The 21,463-nt window shown below is 39.7% G+C and overlaps 1 protein-coding gene across 2 annotated transcripts in view; it reads right to left on the reverse strand.

Moving 5' to 3' along the window:
* Positions 1-4,539: 4,539 nt before the first annotated feature.
* The window catches only part of GLIS1 (GLIS family zinc finger 1), a 258,432-nt gene continuing 241,508 nt past the window's right edge, over positions 4,540-21,463 (reverse strand). For both annotated transcript variants that reach the window (XM_067535552.1, XM_067535553.1), the window contains exons 9-11: positions 16,384-16,568; positions 8,807-8,974; positions 4,540-5,149 (exon numbers count right to left, since the gene is read on the reverse strand). In XM_067535552.1, the coding sequence (XP_067391653.1) occupies positions 5,013-5,149; positions 8,807-8,974; positions 16,384-16,568 (490 nt within the window). In that variant the 3' untranslated portion in view covers positions 4,540-5,012. The remainder of the gene's footprint in view (positions 5,150-8,806; positions 8,975-16,383; positions 16,569-21,463) is intronic.

The raw sequence follows: 21,463 nt of genomic DNA on the forward strand, positions 1-21,463 counted from the left end.
CATCTGAATAGTGAAACGGAGTGTCACGCTGGCTGGATTGGGGAGATGGGGGGCATTTATTATATTATTTAACATCAATATGTCAAAATCATAGTAATTCATGTGAGATATGCCATGTCAGGTACTGTTAGAACGACTATAATGTGCTAAGTAAGATGATGATGTTTATGTGCATGTGTTATATGTGAAATGGAAGTTATGGATATGGTTGATATATCTGTATTTCAAATTGTGCTGTGTCTGGGCGACAGAATATGCCAGATCCTCAAAAGGTATTTAGGTACCTAAATCCCATACAAATCAGTGGGAGTTAGGTGTCTAGATACCTTTGGATCTGAGCCCAAATACCTGGATAGCTTCCATTGATAAAGGAACATAAGAAAGTGACTGGCTGATTTTTGTCCTGGGTATAGGTATGTTATTAAGAGATAATCTTGTTAATTGGTTCTTTTTATGTTCTACAGCAGACAGAGACTAGATCCTGTTCTTTGATCTACCCCTATCAGTTATCTAGGCATGAAAATAATTTAACACAATTATATACATATATATGGGTTGTGGGTTCACACACAAGGTGAACAGTGAACAGCTGGTATAAACACTTCTTAAGCCTAGCATGGTGCTGGTTGAGAGATTATAAAACATTTGATTACAGTGCAATTGCGTTTTCCCCAGGAATGAATGCGGTGACAGCACGCAAGCATCCACTGTTGATCTTGTTCACAGATAGGACTAAAGATCTAAGACCTTGGCTATTAGTTGTATCTTTGGCCCTGTCTCTGGCATTGTCACAGGATCCTTTACTCACCGCTGGAGCACCTCCTTCTAGCCACATTTGGGGATTAACTCTGCCAGGCTGACGCCCCTTCATGCGGTTGCACTCTGTCTTGCTCTTGCAGAACTTGCCAGATTCCACTTGGTAGTTTGGCCCTCTGGCCAACTCACTGTGGTTTTCCCCTTCCAGGAAAATCATATGCCTCAAAGTCTCTCAGAACCAACTGTCCAGCTGAGCTTCATCTCTAATCAGCTCTTGCTTCCCGGCTTCTCTTCCAGGTGCAGCCTAGGCAGTTAATTGGCCCACCCAGCCACCTTAACCCTGTCAGGCCAACACACAAACAATCCTCACTGAATTTAGTGGAATTTTTACTTGTGTTAGCACTGGGTAAAAGTGCAGAGTTTGGCACCTAACATACCATTATTCTAGTTTGTGCTGAGCTATGTGGATATTGTTTTAGAGGAAGAGAATAGTGGATTAAGACTAGCGCTGTCTTAGTTAAAAGATAGCACTTCTCTCTATGAGCTCCTCCTCTTGGAAATTGCTTTTATATTGCAATATGTAGGGCTGGTCTCAGGTGGCAGGTTTTTACTATTGGCTTGAATTTACTCCAATTTGTCACACTTTTAAATGCCCAGGGAAGAGCATGTTCTGTTTGTAAAATGTTCTGTTTGTAAAAGGTATAACGTTCTGTTGAAAATGTTCTGTTTGTAAAAGGTATAACGATGAACAAATATTATTACAAACCAGTAACTTGTAGGCCAGAACCATGCACATTTTCACAACATATTAGCAGAACCCAAGAAACGACCAGCTATTTTTCCTTTCATGTGGATTTGGATACTCATGGTGGTGAGCCAGCTGTGTTCATGATTGTGGCCTGGAAGGCAGAGAAGGGAGCTTAGTCACAGGCACCAGACCAGTAAAGATTACAAACATACACAAAGTTCTGCAAACTACTTAGTTTGCCCATAGAGCCGTTATTACATCTGATGTAGTGGGCCAGAGGTTAGACTGCTTTATAGGCTGCATATTTGCTATTTCTAACTCATGGAGGTTCCCCATGGTCAGTATGTTGCAGATCATCTCAGACTATTCACAGCTTGAGGCAGTGCAGTGAACTTCCATTTGCTGGCTGAAAGCATTGTATTCTGCCATCACACCTACATGGATCTGCACTGTCATTCACGAGGCTGCTGCAGGGAAATACGCCAAAAAAAGAAATATCCTAGGGGAGATTGGAAAGAATCTCAATTACTTTTCTGATTGCATTTTGGAGCTACCACCCAGCAGTCCCTGCTTTAGGAGAAGCCAAGCACTTTTGTGCAGTGGTGTTACCCTTCCTGTGGCTGGAGCAGAAAGCCTGATTAAATAGTATGCAATCTATGGGGATTGTGGTGTATGTAGGCAATAGTGGTTTAATATGGTGCTGTGCAACGGGGAGCAGGTTGAGCATTTCTTTTAGAGAACACCAGGCTGAAAGCTTGCATCCAGTCACATAAATAAAATAACTCTTTGGTATCCCTTAGCTAATAAATGTTCCGGGTATAAACATTTGTTACTGTCTCCTTGGATTAAGGGCCACTGTGACGCTTGCAAGTTCAAGTTTGCTGGGTTCTGCAAGCAAGCTACTGAAGCTGTATGTATTGTAATACAGAAACAGGCTTCTAGAGGGCATCAAGGGATCACAGCTGCATTGGCATGTTAATGTCAGGCATCAGCGATCCTCAGTTCTTGCAGTGTTCCACTGCACAGTGAGCTGTAAGCAGCATGGCTTGCAAAGCAGCACTATGACTGTTTACAGTACACTTTGCCGACCACAGGGCATGCAGAACAAACTAATAGTGTCGGCCTAGGAATATCAACTGTCTATGTAAACCCTTAGCTCTGCCTTGCAATATTCTGGACGTGGGAACAATGGTGGCAGTATCATTTCAGTAACCGGCTATTATTAAGAGCCACTATCTTTTAAAAATAATACAGTTCAGACAACTATCAGGACATGGGGTTGAGTCGGTACAGATGTGCCGCTGTAAGAGCGCTTGTGAAGCTGCATTATGTTGGGAGAGAGCTTTCCTGCTGACATAATAAAACCACCTAAACGAGCAGCGGTAGCTATGTCAGCGGGAGAGCGTCTCCGCGACAGAGCGCTGTCCATACAAGCACGTATGCTGGCAAAACTTATGTCACTTGGGCTGTGTAGGTTTTTTTTACATCCCTGAGTGACAAAAGTTTTGCCGGAATAAATGCTAGTGTAGACAAGGCCTCAGTATCACTGCCCTAATGGCTGTTTCTCTTCCATATTCAACCTAAACCCATCAAGTGACAGACTTATCCGTTAACTGAGGCCAGTTCTACACGACCACTCTTTCAGTCAAACTTACATCACTCAGGGGTGTGAATAAGCCTGAGCAACGTAAGTTACACTGACCTAAGCACCAGTGTGGACAGCTCTCCCACCGACATAGTGACCACCTCTCACGGAAGTGGATTTATAATGCCGACGGGGAAGCTCTCTCCCATCAGCATAGAGTAGCTTCAACAGACGTGCTAGAGCAGTGCAGCTGCATCGGTGCAGCTACGCCAATGTTGCGCTTCTAGTGTAGATTAGCCCTGAGATATGGTCCGTCTCTCCTTTGTCCTCCACAGAGATAAGGTGATGCTGAGATGTCATCCTAATTTTCTAAAGGTGATGTCGGACTTTAATTAAACCAAGCCATCAATCTCGTCTCTAATTCCTCAAGCTGCACTTCAACTCAGGAGAAACCAAGCTTCATACTTGAAATGGCTTCTGAGCCTTTCTTTATTAATTAGACAGGACAAAGCTATTCAGGAAATTTATCTGTGGTGTATGTAAGTTACCAAACATTATGCCCCGGACTTGGTGTCTAGATCAGATGCTGAATTTGGCAAAGCAGTTCTGCAATTTTTATTTAGCCACCTGGAGGACTTCTCAGATACTCTTCCTATTAACCTGGAAGCTGCTAGCTAGTCACCGTAAGTGGGAAACACATGGATGAAGACTTTCAGATGAACAAACTGTTACTTACTGTGCAGTAACTGTGGTTCTTCAAGATGTTTTGTCTGTATGAATCCCACGACATCCCCTCCAGCCTCATTCCATCAGAATCCATTTCCGCTGGGATTGGGGATCTGAGAGGTGGTCAGGGATGCTATATCTGATATGCTCTTGGATGAGGGAGGCCACACGGGCATGTAGAATGCAGGCACAGGTTTTTGACACTGCTGGTCTAGAGTCTGATCTTACAAATATGGGGCATTTGTGCACCATAAGTGGGATCCATGTGGACAAAAATCTTAAAGATCCACAGCTACTGTAAGTAATCATTCTTTACGGCCTCTGAGCTTGGTCCCATATTACCCCCATCCTAGAACCTTAGTGTTTATACTCCTGACTGGAATCAGTTGTTAAAACTACGTATTTGGGAAGGCAAAAATCAACTACAAATACACTTAATTTGACTCTGAACGCTTGCCTTCCTTCCACTTCTCTCACTGGATAGGCCAAATTCTGCTTTCATTTACACAGGTGTAAATCTGGAGTAGCGCCACCATTGTAAAAAGAGCAGTCTTTTGGCCCTATATCTTCCACTGTGCCAGCTCCTCAGTTTCACATGGGCCTTGGCTGCTTAGACTTTACAGCTACCTAAGAAGTAAATATCAATATTAGGTTAAATCATTGACCAGCTTTCTGGAATAGGTCAGGTTTATCAGACTGAAGGTAAGAAACAACAGTACGCTTGTATCCAGTTTTTAATGCTTTCTTGTAAAATTGAAAATATAAAACCAGCTGAACAAATTAAAGCTTTATATACATGAGGTCTGTGATTAAAAAAAGTCCTTTTGCCCAATGAATGAAACGAAAACTGATTAAAGGGCGCAACAGTTTCAAATTGAAAACATACTTTCCCAAAAAAAATCTTTACAAGTTATTATATAACTTACATTTACATTCTTACTAAGAAATTATAAAACGAGCTGTTTCAAATGCTCCTCATTCCCTTAAAGCATGAATTTCAAAGTGCCACAGCAAAGGAACAGGTTCCAATAGTTATCTTATACGGTATATTCATTTATAAAATGGGTTGATAAATGTGAGGTGTTTATTTAAATGAGCAGATAGAGATACAGACTAAATAAAAGTATTGGAACAATATTTTTGTTAATACGTATACATTTATAGATATAATAAAGGTAACAAAGGCTAAAGCTGTTCTTAGGTATCTGTGTAGATGGAAGGAATGTGATTCAAACAATGATCAAAAGCACCATTTTGGAAAAATCCATTTTCTTCAGTTCCATTGGTGACTGCTTCTTCAGACCCACAGTCTGCTTCAGAAATTACATCATAGCCTGAAACCAGGAAAAGTACAGGCACATGATTTAGTACCACAGTACACGAGGCAGGAAACATAAGTCTGAGTCCTAGAGATATGTAGTGAAGACTCACATTAATCAGACAGCAGAATTCACCATCAAAGCCTCACCCAGGCAATATGCAAACTAACCTCATAATTTGTGTCATTGGTACCCCTGTGTGAGTGAAGTTTATTTATAGTGAGGCTTCTCGTGTGTGTGTGTGCGTGTGTGCGCGCGCGCACTACAGTGCAAGTGTGTTGTACATTTGTCTCTTTTAAAGGTACTTTAAGGCTATGGAAATGTTTCACGTGTGCCCCGAACATTCTTGAGATCCTGGAAGAATCTGGCAAATGCACCTTCTGGCTCCCCATGGTCCCCAGGGTGTGGCCTGCGTTCTGCAGTTTGGGGTTTTGCCAGGCTCTCAGTGCCTCTTCCTGAATTCTGGGGTGAGCAGCAGGAGCACAGGGTGTTCCCTTTGGCAAGGGGCAATGTGGACCATGTTGCCCGCAGACCTCCTAAGCCAACCGATATGGGCAGAGTCTCCAATGGACCTTCCATTCAGCTGGTACTGCTCTTCTACTGCCCTCCTCGTAGCACGTCTTTGAGTTAAGGCAGGATTTTGTCCACAGTTCTTAACCAGCCAAAAATCTCATTGACATGATACACATCGCTCCACACTGCTCGTCGGAAAGGGAACAGCATGTGCTCCTGGTGCCTGAGGCTGACTGCAGCAAGGATAGTTATGAACACACATAGGTAAGTGGATTTCAATTTAGTCCAATATACTGGGATATTTTCCCCTGTGTTTTCTTCAAATCTCATTCCCGGAAAGAGTTTAAAGTGATATTTGGCTAATATCTCCTCTTCGCATCTAGCCACTACTCCGAAACCTGCTCCTGTGCCCATGCCCAAGCTGCTCTCTCCACTGCCCCCTTTGTCTCCTTTAGCCACTCCGAAGTCCAGTATTCTTCTCTGGGACGTGCATGGCCCTGAGTAGCTCGCAAAGCTTCCTCCTTCCAAATACTTCCAAAAACCCACCTCTTGCATGAAACGTTGATGCTGTCACGCCCACACCTCACTCTGCATATTCTGTGTCTGTTTGTTTGTGTCTTTATAAAGGATTGTATGTTCTTCAGAGCAAGGACAGATCAGTATTCCTTCAGCACAGATTACCTGCCATAATGCAGATGAAGGAAGGCTGCATTTCAGTATTGAGGCACTTGTGGCTGATTGAGTGACATGGAAAACGTGTCAATATTTACTGTGAATCACATCCATATCAACTGCAAACTTACGTGAGGAAGGATGCTCTTGTGGTTAATGCACAGGAGTGGGACTCTGGTGATTTGGGTTCAATTTTATGCTTTACCACAGTCTCCGTGTGTGAGCTTTGCAAATTACTTAATCTCTCTGTGCCTCAGTTTCCCATTTGTAAAATGAGGATAATACATCCTTTCTCCCACTTTGTTTCCCTTGTTTATTTAGATTGTATGTTCATCAGGATAGGGACTGTCTCTTACTATGTATTTTTACAGCAGTGAGCACAATGGGACCGCAGTCTTGATTGGGGCCTCTAGGTCCTACCATAATATAATTAACAATGGACCCTGATCCTGTAGTCCTATGTAGGCAAATCCCCCCAATGATGTCAAAGAGGTTTGCCTTGAGTAGGACTGTAGAATAAGGTCCTTACAAGTGAATTAGATGTGTGTTTGTTTATAATAGATTAAAGACCAGATTCTGCACCCCCTTATACTTCTGCAACCCCTGATTACTTATACTAGTTTTCTGTATTAATTAACCAAGGGTTGGATTAATCTGTGGATCAAACCCTGCTCTCTGACACACAGAGTAAATATGAAGTAAATGAGAGTAGAATTTAGCCCAGTTTGTTTATTTAGTCAGTTCTGTGTATATAGCCTATTTGAAGAGCGCAGTATTCTGCTAACTTCTGTAAGGGTGCATATTATGTTAATTTTCTATCTGACAGGGCCCATGTACAAAGGGGTACACAATCCCAAATGGACAAAATCCAAGATAAACATACACCCCAAAAATCACTATTAGATTCCAGATAGTGTAAACCATTCAAAGCCCTGAACACAAAATAAAAAATTTATTGACTGTTAATGTGATTCATGGAACAGCTGTTTGCCAGTCGCATTTGGCATTCCTGTGAGATGAGATCTCCATTAATATTAATGGTGCTATAAAACCCTGAAAAAAATTAAAAGGACAGCCTTGATGAATCTTGCAAACCTGAATGGTTCTATTTTACACATAGAAAGATGAGAGAAGATTTATATATTCCATATATCTATTTGTTTCAGACTCTAAGTATTTGTATACCTGAATAACCATTTTAAAAATAAAATTATTGCATGGAAACCATAATAGGTTATACTCAAACAAAAATAGCAAATGTTGTTGTAGTTGGTGTTTTGCCACAGTATTATTTTTTTGCTCCTACAATTTCTTTTGGAAAGTTTATTTAGTCTGTTCTCTAAATGTTGCAGTCTGTCAGTCTAAACTTAATATCACATTTCAACATTTAAAACCTGTTTTATTAACATCAAACTTATGAATAACACAAAAGAATTCAAAGTTAAGGCTGAAACTCCATTGTTAACTCTTCCATTGTGCTAGTTACTGCGGCACATACTTCTTCGTTTGTAACATCACACACACATTAGACTAAGATTCCTTTAATGCACAACAGGCAGGAATGTCAGCTCTTATTTTGTAGTTCTAACTTGGACCCCAATTCAGGAAAGCACTTAAGCACATGTTTTCAGTAATGTTCCGAGTAGAAATGCTTTCCTGAATCAGGGCCTCCAGTAAAACCATCTTTAGAATCAGTGAGTGTTGCCTAACTAAAGAGTGCAGGAATTGGCACTATTTCACTGCTATGGCATTGCTTAAAATATGTAGTTTTTTGTTACTTCCATGGTTTTTCACTAGTTTTTTAAAAATAGAAAAGATCTCTCAACCATGAACAGTTCTATGTGGGAGCTCATTCACTAGACCAGACTATGACACCTCTAGTATATCTCTAAGCATGTTAACATTATGCAAATATATGGCTGGAATACAAATGTGCAACAGCCACTTTTCCAAACAAAATTCCCATAGTCTCTAGTTCACATTTGGTATATCTCAGTATAAATACTACTTTTTATTCTTAAGTGAACTAGAAGTCCCTGAAGCCAATAATGTTTAACAGAATTCCATGGGACTATAAAAATCCAGTTTCTAGACTTAGACCCTGACTATGAACTTCTGCCTGAAATGACTTATACACACCTGAAGGTAGGACCGATAGTGTAAATGATGACAATCTTACAATAAATGTCAAGAGCACACAGCAAAATTGCCTTTTTAGTGAGTTGTCCAATAGGTGAGGAGACCCACTGAATTTACGGGGGCTACCCACATAAGTAAGAAGAGAATTTGGCTGTCGGTCAAATACTGTAGGATAAAAGAAAATATATCTACTTTCCTAACTGAATTTTTATAGATGTAAATGAGTTCCATGAACCGAGTTTAATGAAATGTTGCATTTTATATAAGACAAAGAGTGGTTGGTTATATTTTGTTTCCAAAAAAAGAAAAAAATCATAAGGATAACTCTTCATAGCCATAAAAAATTACCTGTTGAAGCTAAAGGTGCATTGAGTATGTGACACCCATTCTGTCTCAAAGGATTAAAACAATGAGATTCCCCTGTTAGCACATCACTGTTGACAGACTGTTCCATTGTTCTGTAGCAGTCTCCGTAGTGGAAACAGTTTTGTATTGAGTGAAAGCTGCCTTGGTAACCTGAAAACAGATATTGCATACACAGTTCAACACTTGAAGTTAGCTTTGTTTCTGCAACAGCCATGTTATTACCACTGGGATGTTTTAGTTCCTTACAGTTTTAACTATGAAAAAATGATCAAGCTACAGCCTTTATTCTACTTACATGTTTACACACACTATTTGTGATAATATAATAGAAAATCTATGTTGGGCTTGAGTCCACAAAGTGCTGAAACCTGTGGCCCTAATCCAGCAAAGCATGTAAGCACCTGCTTCACTTTGAGCAACTGAATGAGTTGCCTCGCTGAAGGTAATGGGCTACTCATGTGTTAAAGTTGAGCATGTTCTTCAGTGCTCTGCTGGATCAGTGCCAGGATGCTCAGCACGCTGTGGCATTGAGCCTCTCCTGTTCACGTGGCCGGAATTGAATAATGCAGTATTTTACTGATATACCCGGTTTGATTTGTAACCGAATAAAGGCCTTTTGCCATCCCCTATGAATTATTTATTGCAGGAGATAACTCCGTATTTACGAAGACCTTTTAAAAGGCTTCCACTCTCTCCTTTTTCAAAGTGCTCTCTTGTTTCAAAGGAAAAGATGTGACTAGCCACAATGGACCATATCCTGAAAGCAGAGTTTGACCCAGAGGTACTAGCCTGCATTCTGATTGACTTAAAGAGCTATATGCCGGGGAAGACCTCTTTAACTTACAGCTCCCACAATTGGAAGCTGCTGAGGGGATGTTTAGAATAGGCCCATTTCCTGGCTGCTGTAGTCATCAAAACCACTTTGCGGGCAGTGCTGGCCTCTGGTATCCCCTCCTTCCCTAGAACCTCCTGTTTCACATGCTTTCTACCACTATGAGCCCTGCACTGGCTTGCACCAGCAGAAACCTGCAAAAATTCAGGGTAAATCCTGCCTCCTCCAGATAGGCACTTAGAAGTACAGAGCATGCTAAGTACTTGTAAATGGAGAGTGGAATTTTGCTCCTTACAGGTTTGCGCCAGTGTCCTGTGAGAACAAGCTGGTGGTTCCGACTCATCAACATCAGCTTGGAGCAGTTGGCAAATCTGTTCACTAAGCATGGACTGATTTCTTTTCAGTGTCTTACTAAGGGGTTCCCTCACACTAATCACACAGTTAAGTTAATTATTTCTAATCTGAATCCTTACCTCTCCTAACAGCCAGTCTAAACTGATTCATATTCTCTCTCTCTCCATTTAGCAGAAAGTGTCACAGGAATTTCCCATGAAAAGGGCAATGCCACCTTTTCTTCTATTTTTTTTTCTCCTGCCCATCCTCAGTTAGGCAGAATGAAACTTTTCCTCAGGGAAAGTCACATGACTTCTCTCCAGTTTTATCAAAGGGAGATGTCAGGTCAGATCTAGCTGCTATCAAACTGAATTGCTCCACTGACCAGCTGAAGAACTGGCCGGTTGCTTCAACCATGGAGTTAATTGCATATATGTACAAAGTAACACTGGTGCTTATCACCAAAGCACCTGGATACCTTACACTGTTTAAACAAACCAATTACCAATCGAGGGAATGTAACAAATGCCATCCTGTTCACAAAACTTCCTCTCCCCCGTTCACTTTGATTACAGTCATGGCCATACAAACAGTACACTGCCACACCGATTCCGACAGTTTCTGCAGGCAGTTGTAAGTCAGGCTAATTCTTTAATAATGATGCAGCAAACCTTGTCGGGGGCGAAAGCCTACGATTTGTTTGGAAGTCTGACAGTTTTACGTGGTTTTTGGTTGAACTCGAAAGTACCATGTGTCCTACTTCTTGAGAACTATGGTCCCTCCATCACATAAAACACACTTTGATATTTCATGACAGAAGTACTTAGGAAGGACTATTTCAGGTAAGATACCAAGCACATTTTACCAATGGTACCAGTATTATCTGCAGTAGACAAGAAGGCCTAGACATTTGGAATGTTGAATATTAAATGCTGTATCTCCTTCCTTGGTATAAGTAAACAGGAACCTCTATTTAATGGTGAAAGAAGTCTGGATCAAAGAATCAAAGAGCTCTTATGAGAGGCTGCTAAGCTATTTTGTGATAATGCTTCAGGTACAGTAGCTTAGTGAGTGGATGTTAATAGTTATCCTGATTTTTATATTTACAAAATGTTAAATCTTCTCTGCACGCCTGCTAAAATCACTCTATACTTTAGGGATAAGCAGTGAAAACATTAGACACTTGGCTTCAAATGAGGCATTACTGGCTCAAATGAGCCCTTTATGAGCTTGGAACAATCAGGCTTTCCAGACTGCCTGCTGTACAAATCACTTCTAGGGCAGGCACAATGTGTATTATCTCTGTCCCTATAATCACTGTCTCTCTCATCATGCTCAGCAAAAATGCCTTATTAAATCCATTAAATATCTTTATGATCCCCAATGCTAAGACATTGTGGTTTAGAAAATCAGGCAACAGCCCAGCATGACACAACTGGTTTAAAACTCACTTTGGACAAGCTTTTAAATAGGCAGCTAGATCCACCACTGCTTTTCAAGATTTATGGATAAGATGTCTTGTGAACTGCTTACAGTTGTACTCTATAATTGGACTAGTAGAAATAGAGAAGGGAGAGAGAGAGAGCTCAGTAAAACTAGAAGCGCTGAAAATAGCTACCAAAAGCAGTCAAGGTGTGTTTTGTACTGGGCTGGGTGTACACCAGTGCCTCAGACAGGCAGCCTGATATGGCACTGGTGAGGTGGCTGCAGCTTGACAATTCTAGGGAGAGGCAGCGTCATGAAAATATCTTAATATCTGATTATCGGATTTTGGTGTTTGCTCAGTGCTTCCCAGTAAAAATACAAGGAAAAAGACATTGTTCCTTCTCTAAAAGGCTCGTATATGTGATGTGACTGGTGGGTGTAGCAAACTGCAAAAAGTGGATGGAATGAGGAAGGACTAAATTTACACCAATATGATCATGCAGTTACTCAGTTTAGGAATATGCCAAGATTGGTGGCAGTAGTAGGAGTTTTAATCCTTTTAAAATGAATAAGGTTGTCAGGAATGTTTGCTCACTTGAAGGCACTGTGGAAGAAATGAGTCTTACAGAGGGACTTGAATAAGGAACGAATTAGTGAGCTGATGGACCAGAAGGGAACATATTCCAGTCATAGAAGGCAACATGGAAAAAGGCACTGAGATGGTTGTGGGAGAAATGGACAAACAGGCCACCAAGACGACACATCTGATTCCTGAAGGCTGAAAAGGAGAAAGGGTAAAGCAGTTCCTAGAGTGTGTCTAGGCTGGCAGAGTCCCAATAATTTTTTCAACTAGAGAAACTTAGGCAGAGACTTTTCATTACCAAGACGGTTCTCTCTAGAAAGACTGCTGATCAGGCAACACCTTCTGTGCCTCTCATACACTGATTTTTTTGTACAACATTTTATTGTTCAGTTTGAGAGGTACAGCTAAACAGCAGTAATTTTACTACTTATTGGTATGTTTATAATATGAATCATCATCAATGACTCATTGTGTGACGTTTTTAGTGGGAATGACAAGATGAGCAAAGGGAGTTCATCCTAGCCTCTGAAACTGTAAGCAGCTACATTTGTAGCTAATGCACTTAATTTGCATGCACACAATTCAATTTATGTGAAAAAAGTCAGATTTTCCTTGCACTTAAACCAGGACATGATCAACTGCATGAGCAAGATCTTGGGTCAGCAAAACTGTGTCTGCAATTTTATAAGCTGTTTATAAAAAAGTGGGCAGTTAAATTTCAATTGAAAAGAGGGAAGTAACCCTATCAGTAGCTGAAGTTTTCTAACCCGATAAATGCTGTATGATGCAAGACAGCAAAATAAATTTTATGTCTATTCACAAGTGAGATTTTGACAGGCTTTTTCTCTACGCTAGATCAGTGTTTCTCAAAACGTGTGACTGGCCTCACTGAGAAGGGTCTCTGAGCACATGTGGGGGAGATATGAGAAAACCAAGGGTTTAATTACAGTTTAATTACTATCATTTTAATAATCTTCTTTCCCACTCTTCATCAACTCAGCCAAATCATTTGCAGTAACATCCATCAGATGTGTGACCCCCAGTGGGTAGACAGATTCTCCTGAGAATTAGGAAGGCACTACCACTCTGACGGCCCTTTCTCAGCTGAGAACTCCCCTGTGCCCCTGGGGGCAGGTTTTGCAACATGTTAAGGCCACTTCCTGCCAGGGAGCTGGCAATGACTCCAACACAGAGGCAGAACTAGATATCTTCTTTTGGTGGGAAGGTGGGTTGGCTTTTGCAACAAGCCATCCTTTCCTCTGGGTGGGCTCTGCTAGCGTCAGCAACCTCACATTTCTCAGAAGGCCAACAAATAATCTTAGGGGCTCAAATCCTTTCATGCTGATAAAAAGGAAAATTAATCACCCGCTTGGGTGAATGTCAAGTGTTGCTGAAAACCAGTCATTAGATCACAGATGAAAGCGACTCTGGTTGAAAAGTAAATCTGCTAATCCATGAGTTGGTTTCAGTAGCACTACAACTGGGACAATATGAGTGTTTAATTTACATTTGCAAATGTACTAGTAGCAAAGGAACTGCTGTAACAATGTGTGCTCTAGCCAAATAAGACATGTCATAGATTAATGAGATTTTGAATAAGACCATTTTAGGCCGGCCTCAGGAAATGAAGCTTGCTGTTTACAGGCACTATAATTTAACTGCTTAGGCAATACTAAGCCAGGGCCTTTTATGTAGTATATAATTTTAAAAAAATTTCATAAGAAAGGTTCTTTTGGTTCATTCTATTTTCTTTTGGTTCTTTTAAGTTCTATGAAAAGCTCTGCATCTACACGGATCTGTCTCTCATACAATATAGAACAATATAGAACAGAATTAGGAGCTAAGATGAGGCTTAAATCCTATAACTAATGATTCAATTAATTACCACATATGGCTCAAAACAAATATAAACATGGAACATTTTTTAAAAATTTCTAAAAAATCTCTTAAGCATCTAAAATAAGAAGCACACAAGAATTTTTTTTGGTAGAAATATTCCTGTTCTTTCAAAGAGTGTAGAGGGCAACACGAGCTCTGCTGATATTTTTCCAAATGGTTTTCCTTCTATTTGTCTAATTTAAATCAAATTTTCTGAGGTTAAATTCCAGTTGAAGAATTTGCCAAATACCTGTCAATTTAAATGATCACTGTTAAATGTTTTATGTACAGTAAATGTAGAAGTATAACAGTTAATAAAAGAATAAACTGCATTCCAAACATAACATTTAGCTCCAATTTTGCTTTGAAATCATTCGTGACAAAATAGCTGCAGTTAACCAATTCCGAAAACACACTGCTTACCTCTATTTCCCCAAGCCATAACCTAAAAACCTGAAGCACTTTTTAAATGAATGATGTAATGAGCAAATGACTGGAATATGTCTATTAAACTACAGCTCGTATACATCATGTCATTTAAATGTATGTGCAAATAAATCCAACCTCTTCAAATTCCATAAAATCTCTGACAAAAAATCATGTCAGATATAAATAAATGCAGTATGCTGTTTGCTTGCCAAATTCTTTCAGCGTATAATAATTTCCATGTGATTTTACTATAACTAGCCAAAGACACAAATACTGTGCTTTATCATTCTTCTCATTATTGACAACCCATAGCAATTCTCAACGTTAATGTGCTTCTATAAAGACTGACTGGTTTTATGGATCAAGTTATTTTGAATTTCCCTTTTACAGTAAAAATACAGCACACTTGACTAAAAAGATTCTCATTTAAAAAGCTCTCATTAAAGAAATAAAACGAAGACTTCAAGTAAGGTTAGCCCAAGTATGGGTTACAGATGAATTGGTTTCAAAGGCTATTACTCAAAATTGATTTTTGAACTTTTTCATAATGAAATTACAATAATAATTCAACATTTGCTTAAAGTGGAAAATTATAGCCTTTTTCAAAACCACACAACACAACAGTTAGAAAGCAACAGTTTGCTCAAATGGGAAATGTGGTTTTCTCTAAGGAATAAAGTCAATTTATTTAAGTGGTTCAAAACTCATTCTGTCTATGCATTTGTTTCTGCCATTATAATGAGCTGCTAATCTTTCCTCTTGTGGTTTGTAGTTATTTAGCTCATTATAGTAACATAATCATATATGATTATATGCTATCATAAATCTGCCACTTTTTCCCTCTTAGAGTTAGTCGTTTTTAAATTGAATAATCTGTTGAGCATCAGGTTGAGTTAGTTTTTTCTTTGGCACAAATCATTTAATATAACATGTTTTTGCCTTTCAGACAAAGTCAAATTAAACAGCAAAACCTAAGCAAGCAATTTTAGAGAATTTATGGTCCTTGACCTAATCTACAGGTTAAAATACTCCCTCGCAAATATCTATGTATTACAGATATTGGGCTTGTATCGGAATCCTGTGTCTATTGGACTTGTATCAGAATCCTGTTTTTTCAAACTTTATAAAAACTTGGTCTTAAAAAATATTCAAAGAATAGCAAGCAAGTCATTTTGCCCACTTGATATATTTATCATATATGAAACTGTGCATTTCTGGAAAATGCCTTATTCAAACAATGGTGCAGTTATAAACTGACTTGAAAATCTGGTTATCTGCCTGTGTGTATACTTATATGCTTGGTTATACTTGCAACCAGACATGTCCTGCACACCTTTAATACGATGAATATTTACCATATGTAAGCAGTATACTCTCTGGATTATATAAAATGTTACCTAAATGTCCAAGCTCCCATTACTACAGTAATCTGTGATAATATTAAGTGCTAATGTATATTTGCAAAACACTGTAGAGAGACACTAATCCCCCACAGCACAACTTTGGGGTCAGAAAATAAATATTTTAAAGCCTGTGAAATTCAAATACAGAGAATAAATAATTTGCCTAAACTACACAACAAAATAGTGACAGAGTTAGGGTTAGCACTCAAGACCTCCTGTCTCTGTAGTACTTAATCCATGCTAAATGGGTGTAATCCCAGAAAGTGCCATTATTGTCTATTGTATAAAATCTGCATATTAAAGCTTTCTAAATACTACATAGTCTGATAGAATAAACAGTTACAGCTCCAAGGGTGATTCAGAGTTAAATATTTCACTGTGTCTTTAAATTGGAGGTATTTTGGAACGTAATTAATATGTGCTTGCAAAATACCTTGAGATCCTCTAATAAAAGGTACTATATAAATGCACAGCTTTGTTATTACTGATTATAATTTGTCCCCATTGTAAATAAGTAATCCAGGTACTGATCTGAGTGATGAAAACTACAGCTCCATGGGACCCAAAACACTTAAAAAACAGGAGCCTCTATGGAAATGTTGTCAGACAGTGTGGCCAGATATTACAATAATTAAAACACAAATACAGCAGCTGGGAAAACTCAAAATACAATTACCTTGCAGTCCCTGTTGTACAGACTGGTTTTGAAACTGAGCATATGGTTTATTTGGTATTCCTGAAAAGTGTTGCCCATTTGGAGACTGGCTGTGTGGTGATGATGAGCCATGTTTCTGCAACAGGGAAGGTGGAACTAGTGTTTTCAGAGGACTGACAAGAGGAGAAAGAATATTTGGAGCAAGCCTAGAACAAGAAAAGAGAAAAAGCTTATCATATTACAATATGAGAAAATCAAATACTTGAAAGTCCCTAGGCAGCATTTCCATAGCCATTTTAATATACAGAACTTTATTTACAATTTGTGCCAACATCAATGATATTTTAAAAAAATAAACAATAAAATGTTTCTTTCAGGTGTATGTCAGTAGTAAAGCAAATTAAAAACTAATTTACAATCTTTTACACTGGCTTCCCATACTATTCACACTGCTGGGTCACAAGTGACACCATTAGTCAGCAAGCTGGCTGAGTCCAGAATTAGATGCAAAGTCAGTTTTAATTAAAAACTTTATTAACTGACAAAAATATCTGAAAATACAGGCAGAGACTAATTTAATGCTAATAGGAATCCCTTGATTAAATTCTCATGTATTATAATGAAAAGGTATCTCTTAGGGTCTCATTCTGAATTCCGTTACACCATTGAAGCAAATGGGTCTGTCTTGGAGTAAAATAATAGCAGAATTTTGCCCTTAATGATTATGTTCAATTAATAGAAAACCTCATGAGTATCTTTAGTTCCTCCCCCCCTTGTTCTATTTGTACAAAAAATAAAAGCAAGAGGAAACTTTCTGTAAACATGTAATTCTTTAGTGTGTCTCAGAACCCTTGCAAACCATTGGACCACTATAAACAGATACAATTATTGTCCTTCTCAACCACCAGAGGTCTTGTACACTATAAAAGCAGTGCTTAGAAAACCAGCACGCATTAACTTTAACGTTAGTGCTTAGCATTCAGGTTTCAGTTTGTTTCAATCAAGGAAGCTTCACCCCCCCCTTCTCCCAAAAGACTCCTCTTTCAAGGCAGAAGGAACTAAAATGCATGTCAGGTTTGAGTATCTTATTTTAATATTTAATTTACCTCTCTCTAAAGTACGAGGCGCTCCTTTCATACCAGGAGGCTCCCTAATGAGTCGGAATTGTCTAAATGCACTAATACCTAAAATGGAGCAAAACATCTATGCCCAAAGGTTCAGCCAAGTCAGGGATACATCTCAGCTAACAAGCACAGTTTTAAACAGAGAGGTCTAGATTGTCCTTTAAAAGCACAGCCCTGAGTAAGCATGTGTGAGCTACTGCAGTGCCCCAGAGGAAGGCTGGGAAGTGATTATACCTCAGATGTAAAACCTCTTCCCAGTGATGTGCTTGAACAGGAGGTTAGTCAGACAATTGATTGCAGCTCCCTAATCATGCAATGCCACCTCACCATGAGTTGGCACAGCCTAGGATCTGCTTTACCTTACACCACCTGCATAAGGTACCTAGGGAACGTCAGCATGCTCCCTTTCCTCCAGCATGTCCTCTCCACTGCGAGCGGAGCTAGCAGCTGACAAAGGAATTGGCTTTATGGCAGTGGGGAGGTTCCCTCCAGCAGCAGAACTATCCACTAGCCATTTATGGCCAGAGTCCCGCTGCTCTGCAGAGAGCAGAATCAAACCCCCATTAGAATGATATCATTATCCTACAAATTAGCGATAACTATCTAAAGGTTTTGCTGGGGCATTTAGACTTCTGGTGTTTTGACTTCTCATTGCAGTAGCAGAAAGAATGATTGGTTGGTTCTAGATTGGTAGCCTCAAATGTCGATCTTTCGAATGTAGATACTGTTTAAAGTGTGTGCGCATGACATACAGTACTGTATCCATGCTGTGTTTTCTTTGCCCTCCAACCTCATATGTCTGGGGCTGAAATGAAAATAAAGGACAGATTAAGTCATAGAGGTGGGGGAAGCTGCACTACATCTACTAGATTCCACAGAATTTAATGAAACAAAACTTCTGTCTGAAGCGAACCAAACAGTAGAGTCTGTATGGCTAGCCCAAGGAATACGTATTAAAAACATACTAGTAGGTTACCTGTTGACTCCTGATCAGGAAAAGGATATTGAGTGCACACTGTTGTAGGAGTTCAAAGATGCTACCAACTCTAATAACGAGTGACTTCAACTACCCACATACACTGGGCAAATGTCACAATGATACATGGCTTGGAGAAGCAATTTCTCAACACCGTAAACATTGTTACTTGGAATAGTAACGCCCACAAGAGGTAAGATTATTTTTGACTTAGTCCTAAGTAACACATAGGAGCTGGTTCAAGAAGTAAATATAGCTAACCTGCTAAGTAATAGTGATTAGAATATAACTAAATTCAACATCCCAGGCAGAGTTAAGGTGCCAAAAGATACCATGGTGACACTCAACTTCAGAAAGGTAATTAAAAAAAAAAAACCAGCAACCAAAAATCAGCCAATCAAAAAGACACTAAAGTAAAAAACAAGGAAACTAAGTGTAAAACAAGGTCTCAGAAAGTATGCGTATCCCTAAGCCAAACGGGAAGGGAAGAAATAAAGCAGTATTGTTAAATGACATGGCTCAAGAGGCTTTTCAAGCCAAATGTTCTGTCTTAAAGGGATACAGAAAATCTGGAGGCGCACAGTTGTTCTAACCTCTTTCTTTTTCTATACCTGTTCACAAAACCCACTTTATATTATAATGTGTGGGAGGAATTTAATTATATTTTTAAACAGATGCTTAACTTTTTTTCCTGTTTCTGTAAGTGACTATAATGGTTGTGATACTCAGTGTTAGAGATTGAAATCCTCTGTCTGTGACTGAAATTCACCCATTGCAGAGGAGTGACTGATGTCTCAACATCCCTTAACCCGTGCATACAGGCCTCTTGGGGGTAGACTAGTTGAGCAGCCAGGCAGAGCTGTCCTCTCACTACAGCCCATAGTTGGTTCCACAAGGGGAACAGGGCAGGAGAGGGATGAAACATCTATGGATGCAATCCTGTGGCCCTACTAACCTATATAACTGGAGCCTGATCTAAATCCCATGAAAGCCCTGTGTTCTGGGGCAGGATTTAATTTCCCTAGCTGGTCTGCAATCACCTCTCTAAAACTTGTGTTACATGTGGATGAAGTGGATTTCACCCAGCCTGAACAGTTACAGCAGAGTACACAATATTTGGCACAATGCTGTAAGTGTTCCCCTTTATTGTAAGATAGCAAGGAAATCGGTGTTCATTTTTACATGGGCTCCTCCTGCATCCCCCAGCTAAGTTTCCTTAGGCCAACCTTTCATTCACTAAGATCAGGTTTACATTCAAACAAGTGACCTACAGGTGAATTTGTTTTCTTAAGAAAATATTAATTTCAGGGTTCCAGAATTCAAGATCAACCCTAAAATACAATCCTGTGTATGTATGTGTGATGGAGGAAGAAGTTAATTTTTTTCATGGACCTAGCTTTCAGTTTCAAGCTTCCAGTATCCTTTTCTAATTCTCTCTAGAGCATTTGTTTTCTAAATAGGTTGCCTTGGCTCACCTGCTATTAGTGGGCAGGTGAAATCATTCCAGATACAGATTAAATAAATTATGCATTAGCTACAGAAACAGTTTTAAAAGAGATGTCTTCTGCATAAAAGAAGAAACACTAAACTACTTAAAGAAGGACTTCAGGATGGACAGCTGTTTGCATCAAAAACTCCCAGGCAGTAGCTCACGCATATCTGTTTCAATAGCTGCTAATCTGGACTTTTCCTGTTAACATGGTACTATAGCCACAGTTTGTTTTGGTTTGGATTTTAATTATAAATATATACCACATTTTTTACTTTCATTTTCACTTGTATAGTTCTGTAAATTTTCAGTCTTTTGGCTTTTTAATATATATTTTAATGTAGATATTAAATAAAACCCAGATCCTTCCTAAATTCACTAAAATTGGGTCCCATGACTACACTGAATACTTACATTCAGAGAGGGTGAAATATTTTGCCGATCCCACCTCTTCTCATGGGCAAAGAAACAAGTGGATCTGTTACACTATTGGGGCAGGCGGAGAAGGTGTGAAAGGACTGTGCACCCATCTTCTCTTCGGCCTTCTGCAGCATTAAGAGCGGCTTTGAGGATGGGCAGAGGACAGATCATCAAATCCAAAGCTACACGGATCCCCTGCCCTCATTCCCACAGACTCACACGGATGTGGGGCACAGAAGCCCAGAACTCTACTACAGCTTATGGGCTGTAGGAGCAGCCATTGAGCAATTACACAGCAACTCACAACCTCCCCCTGCATTTGGAGGCAGAGGGTACCTTCTTCCCAGTCCCTAATGGATCCATTATGGTTTTAAAAGCCCTGCTTGCTCTGGCTTGGCACAGAGAAGGGCTGTATATCATGAGAGGGATGAGTGAAATCAGATGTTGCAGATATAATCAGCAGTAAAAATGCACTAATCAGCCCTCTCCCCTTTCTCTGCATCTCTGTTCTCATGTCTTACTGCTCATGTTCTATCCAAGCCTACCAGCTAAATACTCCTTTTTTATCCATGTATCCATTTCCCACTCTCCTTTCCATGAGCTTGAAATGACATGGAGTGTCTTACGTTCTCTCCTACTCATAGGCTATGTGACAGCTCTTTCGGTTTGTAAAGTGAAATGCTCCTATGTACGTCTTACAAAAAACCAAACCCTCAAGACAAATGTGGCAGAGCTTTCAATTACATTTGTTTCCACGGAATATATTTTTGATGGTTGTGATCTACGGCTCAGGTTGAACTATGAGATGCACTTTAGTGAAGTGTCTAGGTAGAGCCCTGCAGCGGGACTGGGATCCTGCAGGTCCCTCAGGATCTGCTGCCATAATAGCGGGAGCGGGATACATTTTCAACAAACAATGCGGGAGAGGCTGGGAGCAGGATTAAAAAATAATCCCACACAGGGCTGTATATCTAAGTAGCTCATTGGTGAACAGACATTGCTTTACTAGACACTTCATATGCATCAAATATAGCTATGACATTCAGTGCATTTGCATTATTTGTCCTGGCTTTCTGTCTTTAGTCTATCCCC

Source organism: Emydura macquarii, unplaced genomic scaffold (genome assembly GCF_026122565.2).
Source record: "Emydura macquarii macquarii isolate MOO-44397 ecotype Brisbane River unplaced genomic scaffold, CSIRO-AGI_Emac_v2 contig_3506, whole genome shotgun sequence".
Lineage (NCBI taxonomy): Eukaryota > Metazoa > Chordata > Testudines > Chelidae > Emydura > Emydura macquarii.